Source organism: Rattus rattus, chromosome 7 (genome assembly GCF_011064425.1).
Source record: "Rattus rattus isolate New Zealand chromosome 7, Rrattus_CSIRO_v1, whole genome shotgun sequence".
Lineage (NCBI taxonomy): Eukaryota > Metazoa > Chordata > Mammalia > Rodentia > Muridae > Rattus > Rattus rattus.
The window spans coordinates 94,191,358-94,201,145 of record NC_046160.1 but is presented as its reverse complement, the minus strand read 5'-3'; the positions used below and the strand labels follow the sequence as shown (position 1 = coordinate 94,201,145).

Sequence of the window (9,788 nt, the reverse complement as noted above, 5' to 3'; positions counted from 1 at the left end):
TCCATAGGAAGTGATGTTTGAGCTACATCCAAAACAATGATTACAAACTTTCTTGGGCATAATCTTGGCACCTGGTTTGGAGTTCAAAGGGCATCCATCCCCAGCTATAAATTGAGTTTGAGTTTGAGGCAGCCCGGTTTATACAGTAAGTTCCAAAACAACCAGACCTACAAGGAGAGACCCTGTCTTAAAACAAGACAAGACAAAACAAAAAACCCTTGGGCCCGTGACTTCAGACATGATTTGCATGTGCAAAGGCACAGGGGTAGGAGGAAGATGACTTATTTTCCCTTAAATAAGAGCACAAAGAATGCCCTGGGGGTGTGGAAGTAATAGTGAAAGTCAAGGGCTGTGGTTTAAGCAGAGGGGTTTGTTCTCCTTAGACCCAGGCAAGAGGGTACAACCTAGGGAAGAGTTTCCAACTACTCCTGAGGGATCTGAAACAATTAACCTAAGAATGGAGGTTTAAATACCCCATTAAGGTCCCAGCCAGGATCAGGGTTGGACTCTCAGTAGTCTAGGAGATAGCCTTGTATCTTCACCTCTTAAGGACTCAAACCCAGGGCAAATGCTTCATTTACAGTAGGATCTGGACTGCCCTGTCCTTGGGGTCATTGCCTGGTTCTGGAGGATGTGACAGCTCAATGATACTAAGTGCTCTGAGGGGCTTAGGACTTAGACACATAGGAGACTGGTTTCTACCCCTATTCGAAGACTCCCACGCCTGTTTGCATTTGTAGTAATAATCAGAATATTCAGAAAAGTTACACAACAGGTTCTCGTGCCACATTCCTAGCCCACCTGGCTCTTCCCAGGCTCCCCTGAATACACAAATTTGAGGCCAGCCTAGGCAACATAGCAAGACCTCGTGTCAATAATAAATAAAAACAAATCATAGCCAGAAGACAGAACCGACACTTGAATCCCCAACTGCTCAGTGCCAGTTCCTTAGGTCCATCCTTAGAGGATCTGAATCACTGTGCCTGGGGTCTACAATCCAGACAGGTAACCCAGGTAACTTCAGGGCTTCACTGGGCCAGTTCTTTTTACCTTTAACACAGGGAAATCGAGGCCACCCCCAGGGCTCAGGTAGCAAGGACTGGGAAAGATCAGATTTCAATCCGAAGCCTTTGGGAGATTTCGCAAAAGTCCAGGAGCCTAGGAGGAAACGCAACCCCTCTAGGCTCTCAGAGGCGTCGCCTGGCGCCACTGACCGGTTCCGCCGTCTGGGGGCAGGCGACCCCGCGCCGCAAGCTCCCCCTCGGCAAGGTCAACTGGTTCGGCTCGGGTTTGGCGGACTCACACAGTCTCCTCACCTCCGGACTTCCCGAGAACTTTCACTTTCTCGGGTCTCAAAACCTCGCGGCCCCGCCCCCACCCCAAATACCTGCGCGGCCCGCGACGCGCGAACCGGAAGTCGGCGACAGCGGCGCCCCCCGGGCGGAAGCGGCGGCGCAGGTGAAGGCGGCGGCCTGTGCGGCCCGGCGCATGGGAGGCCTGGGCTCGAGTCTCTGGAGCCTCGCGGCTTGGCTCTGGCTGGCTGGGTACCTGCCGCCCACCTGCGGGTCCCCGGCCTCTGCGCGGGCCTTGTGTCCCAGACGCAGGGTTAGCGAAGGGTTAAGGAGTGCTCCCTCCCCCCACCTCCCTGGAAAGTCCCCTAAATGACGTTGCAACCCGACAATTAGAAAAAAGAGTTTAATTATAGAGACGGGCTCTGGGAGCAGGAACAAACCCGGGCGGTCGGCGGGGCGGGTAAACAACCCGGGAGCGCGCCGCCCGCGGAGCCCGCGCCCCGGGAAGCGGGGGAGGGGAGGCCCAAGGGAGCTGGGAAGGCGTAGGAAATTCGAGGAATCGCCTTTCTTCTTTGAGAGAAAAAAACAAAACAAAACAAAACAAAATTACTTGGGCTGTTCGGAGTGTCCAAGCCCGCTCCGCCGCCCCAGGGACAGCACCACCGGGCGAGGTCGCCCCTCCCCGGCCAGAGTCTCCCGCAGCTGAGCTCCGTAAACACTCGGGAGTTTAGACCAGCCGGGCGGGTGGTGCGGAATGAAAAGCCGAAATAGCTTCACATCAGGACTCAGTCTAACCTTGTGGTTTTAACGCACCCTGCTCTGTCCCGAAATCTGGAACTCATTACCTCATCACCGAGAAACTGCACGAAATCCGCGCGCACACATCAACCCCCTTGGAGCTGGGGAGGGGACCGAGCAAACATCCCTTTAAAAAGAAACCTACAAACCCGAATGATTTAAATTAAGGTGGATGGAAGTTATTTCCCTTCCTGGCGCTTGCCAGATTTCAAGAAAAGATGAAAAATGGGAGCGGGGGAGGGAAGCAACCGGCGGCTGGACAGCAGCAGCACCAAAACCCAGGGGCAGCAGCCGTGTTAAAAATGGGGGGCCATCAACTCAAGTCACTGGAGACAATCAAGCAGAGACTCCGCGGGGAATTAATGTTAGGCTCGTGGGCTGCAGCAAAAGTCGTGTTTCGCAAAGTTAAAAGAAAAAAAAAACTTGTTTCTAAAACAGTTGTGATTTGGATGGGTTTGCCCAGAGGCTGGCGATAAATAAAGTTTTTTTTTTTTTAAAGTGTGCGTGTGTGTAAGGGGTGGTGCGCCTCGAACGCTCCGCTCCGCCCGCTCCGTCCTTTCCAGAGAAACGTACTTGTAATGGGGTGACCTAATTACATCGCAATGGAACTCGCTCGTAGCCACTCGGCTCACCGGGTTTCATAACAGACCCGGCGGCCTCGAATGCTGGGAAGAAACGTGCGAGGCCTGGGCGGCGCGGCCCGCGATTTCCGCCCGGGTCTCCACTGCAGCACGCGAGCCTGTGCGGGTGGGAGGCAGCCAAACCTAATAGTAAATAAACACATAGTTCGCGGTTTTAAAGGGCGGTATAATTCATTGAAGGCCATTGGGTTCCGTGGGTCTTATTGCTTGGCACCCCCAAACAGGGCATAGTGACAAGCCATATGTTCCGTTCGCGTGGGGGCGGGAGAGCAGCAAGAAGTTAAAAGTGTCGCTTCCCCCACCTCTACCTTCCTTCTTACCAAAGTAACTTCTTTCCCCTTGTTTTTAACATTCGGGGATGTGTGGAGGAGGTAGCCCGAATTCAAAGCGCGCGCGGAAAGTGACTTGTTGCTCTTTTATTTTCAAGGGGCGCCCATGAAAATCTGGATTTTTCTGTAGTAGCAAGTTTAAAGATCGGTTGTGTGAACGAGACGCCCCAACTAGGTCTGTCTAAAAGAATTCTGTCCAGGCAGTGGTCTATTCCACGGTGCCCCCACCCTACCGGGCCAGCGCAGGCTGCGGGCCAGCACGCGTGTACACGCGCGCTGCGCGCAAAATCCTGCTGCTCTCGCCCCCGCCAGGCTGGGCTCTCCGGGAGGAAAAGTTTCTCTGGTCACCCCTACTTCTCTTTCCCATTGGTGGGAAACAACAAACATAAAACTCTTGACTCGAACATTTGGGGTGCTCCGCATTCCTAAACTCCTCTCCCGGCTCGTTTTGCGATGGGTAGCCGGGTGTGGACAGGGAAGTCAGGAGACGGTAAGTCGTGCGGGAACTTGGAGAAGTTTCAAGGGACACTAGCTCAAGATGGAAACCGCAGCCCTTGCCCGCTCGGGACCAGCTTCAGCTCCTGCTAGAGAAAAAAAGAGTAAGAGAGGAGAGGAGAGAAAGGGGGGGGGGGGGGGGGAGAGAGTCGAGCCCCCCTTCCAACCCTTAAAAAAAAAAAAAAAAAAACCAACAAACACAACAACCAGAACTCAGAAGGGGGTGGAATGAGTGATGTCACAGAGCCGAGCAGCGAGGCTGACAAAGGGTGGGCGCCCCTCCCCCTCTGCCCGGCTCGGCCCAGGGGAGGGGCGCCCCCAGAGCCCGGGAGCGGAGCCCGCGGACTCGAAACTTTTCCTCTTTAAGAAAAAAAAGTTTTGCGCCGCTCCGAGTGCTTTTTTTTTTTTTTTCCGCCTTCTTTCCTCGTCTCCCTCCCCCTTCTTCCTTTTGAAAGTTTCTTTCCTCCCTCCCTCCCCCTCCCTCCCTCTTGACCGCATGGCTGATTCAACCTCGGTGTCAATCAACTTTTTTTCCGCCTCCTCTTCTTCATTTAAATAAGTTTAAAGCTCCTCCTTCCACCCTCCCAACCCTCATATCTTATAAATTGGGCTTTGCTCGCCGCAGCCCGGGAGAGTCAGAAAGGCGAGGGGCGCCGGGAGCAGGCGTGTGGGACTCCTGACCGGAGAGCCGGAGGCTGCGCCTTCCCCGCACCGGGACCTTCACGACACAACAGATCCTAGTCCTTGCCCCGTGCGAACGCCCACGATGACCACCACCCTCGTGTCCGCCACCATTTTCGACTTGAGCGAAGTTTTATGCAAGGTAAAGTAGGGCGGAGCGTTGGCTTTTTGAAAGTTTCTCTTGGGCTTAAAGAAACTAAAAGTTTGGGTCTGGGGAAACAGCGTAGAGGGAGTGAAGGACTCATTGCTTGTGTTTCCCTCCATGGTGAAGGAATTTGGTCGTGTCGTCCTCACTCCCAAGTTTCAGGTCCCAGGTGAAGTTCTATGTGAATTCGGGGAGCAAAGTTCTGGGCGACTGCTCCAGTTTGCGGGGCAAGGAAGTGCGGAACAGTGGTTAGGATTGGGACAAATTTTGAAGGGTTCTTTTCTGCATGGTGCACCGCTGGAGCTGGGGTAAGCGGGTGGGTTCGGCTTCACGGTGTGCACTCTGGGTTTTCTGTGCCCGCTGGAGGTGTTCGAGGTTATTCAACACCTTTTGCTAGCCTGTGGCGTAGGGGTCTCTAGGAAAAACCAAGACTTAGGGCGGTATGTGACTGGGAGAATTTTCTTGTCTGCTTTGGGGGGGCTAATAGGTAATGCGGCGAAGAAAAAAGACCAACTTAAGGTTCAAAAAGATGTAGGCAAAGTGACTCTGTAGTGGAGTTTGTCCGCCCCAGCTGGGCTAGGCTTCCTCCGCGAGAGCTGGTCGATCATGCTGCAAACTTTGGGCTGAAAGTGTTTGCTTACCTGTGTTGTGAGGCACTACGGTTCGTTGACTAAGGAATAGGGGAACAAAATGCTGCCAGACCTCAAGTTCCCGCCAGTTAGGATTTAAGAGGGCCAAAATGGGGTAGTTTGCCAGTCAGGTTTTCGGAAAGCAAAACAAAACACAAACTTTTAAAACCGTAATGTTCCAGGAGTGCGGTTGAAATGTTCAACTCTGTGGATGTTGTTAATTTTTTACCCACTCTACATCCCCCAACCCCCCAATTTGAAAGGCTGAAGCTGCTAGGCTACTTTTAATTGCTGAACTGTTTTTGCCTTCCCTTAAACACGTCGGGTCATGTTGCTCTCTTCCTAGCTTGCTGCTCCTGTCGATGCAGCTGCCAAGGCCCCAGGGCTGCAGGGTTGGGGTGCAGGGCCTTGCCGGAGCAGTAGAGCAACATCAAAAACTTTGCATTTTCGGCTTCTTTCCCTCCCTGCGTTTTTCCAAGTCTGTTTGCCCTGGCGGCTGCCTGCAACTCCATCCTTCTCGTCCCTGCTGCCCGCTCTTTGATCTATTTCTCTTTCTTTTGCCCCCTCCCCCCGCAGGACTTTTTAAATGAACCTCATTGTTGGGAACCGGCTCTCCTCTGGGTTCCTGTAATCCGCTCGGTGGGGTGGTTGCGGTTACAGGGTTACCGATTCCCGATCCCCTGCTGCTGATCCTAAGGGACTAACTTTAGAATTTGCACAATGACACACACCCACATGTGTCAGGGGCCTGGAGATAACTTTCAAGTCTCCTACCCCCACTCTTTCTAAATCTTAGGTAGTTTGAGCAGGTGACTAGGGTTTGTCCTGTCCCTGCTCACCTCCCCCCACCCCCTCAACACGCACACAATTGACTTGAGTCGTGAAGTGTGTGTGTGCTGGTACGTTCTCATCTGCACTTTGGTTCAAGATTAAACACTGGAGCTCTTATCCAGACCTCCCTTGCAGCCAGGAGACCAAGTGCAAAGGCATCTTCCCAGTGAAAGGGGGTGGGGAATGCTGGGAGTTGTCCCTCCCAGGGTCTGGGGTACCCTTCCTGAAGCTTGGGGGCCATGCATTTGTGTTTTCAGACACCATATAGCCTTCTCCCCACATCCCAGACTAGGCCCTTCCGCAAGGAAGGAAAAAGTGCAGTTTGAAAACCTGTTGTCAAAGGAAGGGTACATTTGTGGAAGAGGAAATGGAGTGTGGGGCCAGATTTTATGTGTGTGAGGGTGGGGGAGGGGATGGCGGGTAAGCAGGGACTGATTGAGAGAGGATTTGGCTCTCCTGCTTAGTCTTCTAAACTTCTAAACCTGGTTTACCTGATTCTGTTAGGGTGAGGGAAGTTAGAGGGGACTGTCTTGTGTGAAAGATTCTGAGTTGAGGAATGTTTGAACCAGGGCCTGGATTTTCGAGTGAAAAAATTGGCTTTGGGGGTCAAGCTGCGTATCGGGTCAGCATGGAGCAGGATGAATACATAACTTTTTTCTTCCACACAGGGCAGGGTTTTGTAGTTTCTTATAAGCAATGCCAAAATAAACCCCAGGTGGCTACTTTTAGAGAGACAGGCCTATCAGATGGAAGGTGCTGTCCTTTGTGGACACCATGCCCTGACCTCGTGGATGTCCTCAGTCACTCACCCGTCCTTTTCTCCCCCCTCCCCCCAGGGTAACAAGATGCTCAACTACAGCACTCCCAGTGCTGGGGGCTGCCTGCTGGACAGGAAGGCAGTGGGCACCCCTGCTGGCGGGGGCTTCCCTCGGAGGCACTCGGTCACTCTGCCCAGCTCCAAGTTCCATCAGAACCAGCTTCTCAGCAGTCTTAAGGGTGAGCCGGCCCCGACCCTGAGCTCACGCGACAGCCGCTTTCGAGACCGCTCTTTCTCCGAAGGGGGCGAGCGGCTGCTGCCCACTCAGAAGCAGCCTGGGAGCGGCCAGGTCAACTCCAGCCGCTACAAAACGGAGCTGTGCCGCCCCTTCGAAGAAAACGGTGCCTGTAAGTACGGGGACAAGTGCCAGTTCGCGCACGGCATCCACGAGCTCCGCAGCCTGACCCGCCACCCCAAGTACAAGACGGAGCTGTGCCGCACCTTCCACACCATCGGCTTTTGCCCGTATGGGCCCCGCTGCCACTTCATTCACAACGCCGAGGAGCGACGCGCCCTGGCGGGGGGCCGGGACCTCTCCGCTGACCGTCCCCGCCTCCAGCATAGCTTTAGCTTTGCTGGGTTTCCCAGTGCCGCTGCCACCGCCGCTGCCACGGGGCTGCTGGACAGCCCCACGTCCATCACCCCACCCCCCATCCTGAGCGCCGATGACCTCTTGGGCTCACCTACCCTGCCCGATGGCACCAATAACCCCTTCGCCTTTTCCAGCCAGGAGCTGGCGAGCCTCTTTGCTCCTAGCATGGGGCTGCCCGGGGGAGGCTCCCCCACCACCTTCCTCTTCCGGCCTATGTCCGAATCCCCTCACATGTTTGACTCTCCCCCCAGCCCTCAGGATTCTCTCTCGGACCATGAGGGCTACCTGAGCAGCTCCAGCAGCAGCCACAGTGGCTCAGACTCCCCTACCTTGGACAACTCAAGACGCCTGCCCATTTTCAGCAGACTCTCCATCTCAGATGACTAAGCCAGGGTAGGGAGGGACCCCCTGCCTCCTTCACCTCTCCACCCTGCACCCCATCCCATACCTTCACCTCCCCACCCCCTAACTTTCCCTCAAACCCTACATTCATACATTTAAGCTCAACCCCTTTCCCAGAACCTTGGTATTACCCTTCCCCCAACATAAGGACAAGTCAATTTGTCGGTAGCTTCTGGCTTGAAAAACCCCCTCCCTCCATTTCATAGCCCACTTAACCACGCATAACAGAGTCCCATCTTTGTCAGTAGATGCCTTTTTTTTTCGGCTTAAGCCTTAAGTGCCAAATCACAAAAGAAAAAAAGCAGTAACCGTTTACAGAAGCAACTTAGTGCCTTGTAATCTAACTTTGTCACTGTGACTACATTACCTCTTCAACGCCAGGGGGCACCCGTGGGCCTCCCAGAGCCTCTGCCCGTGGGGTTTGGGGGTGGGGGGGAGCGGTGACCCGCAACAGCAGCTCCCCCAGCTGGCCACACAAGTGCACCTTCCTTTCAGTCTCCCGCACATTCTTCCTCTTCCTTGTAGATACTTGCCTCCCTCAGAGAATTGTTGCTGGACTTGGGGGGGCGGGGGTTTGGGTGGGTGGGGACCTATTTTGACATTCAAAACCTTTTTTTTCCCAGCTCGAACCCCTGTTGACTAATCTTGCCTGGGTTTGTGTAGGTCTCCAGGGACAAAGGTTGAACAAGTTGGACGAAGGTTTTGACATAAGTGGGACTTTGTGATTTAATTTTTTTTTCTTTTTCTTTCTTTTTTTTTAAGTGGGGAGGAAGGGGAAACTAGATGGACTATGAGAGACTTGATTTTGGTGCTAAAGTTCCCCAATTCATATGTGACATCTTAAAAATGACAACAAATGAGAGAAAAGATAAAAAAAAAAAAAAAAAAAAAGAAGAAAACCATGTAAGGGGTGAGCAGTAATGGTATTCATTCCACATACAATATCTGTGTAAAACAATTTCCTGTAGACGTAGCTTTAATGGATTTTGCTCTAGAATACCTTAGGTCTACCTTAGAGCCCTCACGCCATGCTTTTGTCCCTGGGTTTAAACTTCATCTAACTTTCAGAAATTGGAGAGCAAAAATGTTGCTTTATCACTGCACATCAATATAAAAAAGCTTATTTAACTTATCAAGACGTATTTATTGCCAAACTATGCTTTTTTTTTGTTAATTTTGTTCATATTTATCGGGATGACAAATCCATAGAATATATTCTTTTATGTTAAATTATGATCTTCATATTAATCTTAAAATTTTGTGACGTGTCTTTCCTTTTTTTTTTTCCACAGTTTTAATATATTATTCTTCAACAACATTTTTGTAACTTTACACTTTTTTTTTGGTTATTTTATTTTAAAAAAATGAAAAATTAATTTAAAAAAAATGCAAAAAACTGTTGGATTATTTATTTTAGAAATTCTCCCCTTTGTGTTGGACTGCAAATTGAGTTTCTTTCTCCTTAGGCCTTTCACAGGTAGGACTGAGAATGTATAAGTTCTGTGACAGTACAGAAGGAAAACCACCATTTATGTATAGCTTCTAAAAGGGAAAACAAAAAAAAAGAGAGAGAGAGAGAAAAACCCTTTGAATTCCATGTGCCCATCTCAAGACATTCCGCTTGCAGATTTGAGGTTCTGGACTCCAGGTTGGAGTTTTCCGATGTTGACGTAAACAACTGGCACACATAAAGATGAATGTAATTATTATTCCTCTTGCTGGTCACTACCGTCGCTTTCTATTTCTCTTTCTTTGTGTGAATTTATTTAAAAGAAAAAAAAACTTTTTGTAACGACTATTTGCAGTTTAAAAATCAATAAACCCCGTTTTTCAAGAAATGATTTGTCTATAGGTGTTTTTCCTCGAGGGTGGGTCTGGTGCTCCTTGGGGCAGTGAGGAGGCTGGTCTTTCATCCTTAAAGCTTAAACCCATAGCTTTGAGTTCCGCTCAGCTTGGGTGGGGTGGAAGGAGGTCCTGGGTAACCCGTGTGTCCTTGGTTGCTTTAGGGAGCTATAGCAGGCGCATCCAGTTTTCCCACTGTGGACTTCCTTTGGGGGGGGATGGTCAGGGTGCTACTGAGAAAGGTATAGCCCATGCTGGGCTGACTGGCCTGGATCGAATGCTTCAAGCTCTCAT

The 9,788-nt window shown here is 51.4% G+C and overlaps 1 protein-coding gene and 1 long non-coding RNA gene across 2 annotated transcripts; one reads left to right on the top strand and one right to left on the bottom strand.

Moving 5' to 3' along the window:
* Positions 1–1,681: 1,681 nt before the first annotated feature.
* On the bottom strand, positions 1,682–2,227 carry LOC116905210. Its single transcript, XR_004388499.1, has 2 exons — positions 2,138–2,227; positions 1,682–1,862 (listed from the first exon to the last, which is right to left on the bottom strand). It is a non-coding gene; the product is annotated as an uncharacterized LOC116905210 (long non-coding RNA).
* Positions 2,228–4,180: 1,953 nt separating this feature from the next.
* Zfp36l1 (ZFP36 ring finger protein like 1) lies at positions 4,181–9,483 on the top strand. Its single transcript, XM_032908022.1, has 2 exons — positions 4,181–4,378; positions 6,678–9,483. Exons 1-2 carry the CDS (start codon positions 4,322–4,324, stop codon positions 7,635–7,637), a joined length of 1,017 nt encoding a protein of 338 aa, XP_032763913.1. The 5' UTR covers positions 4,181–4,321; the 3' UTR covers positions 7,638–9,483.
* Positions 9,484–9,788: the final 305 nt, after the last annotated feature.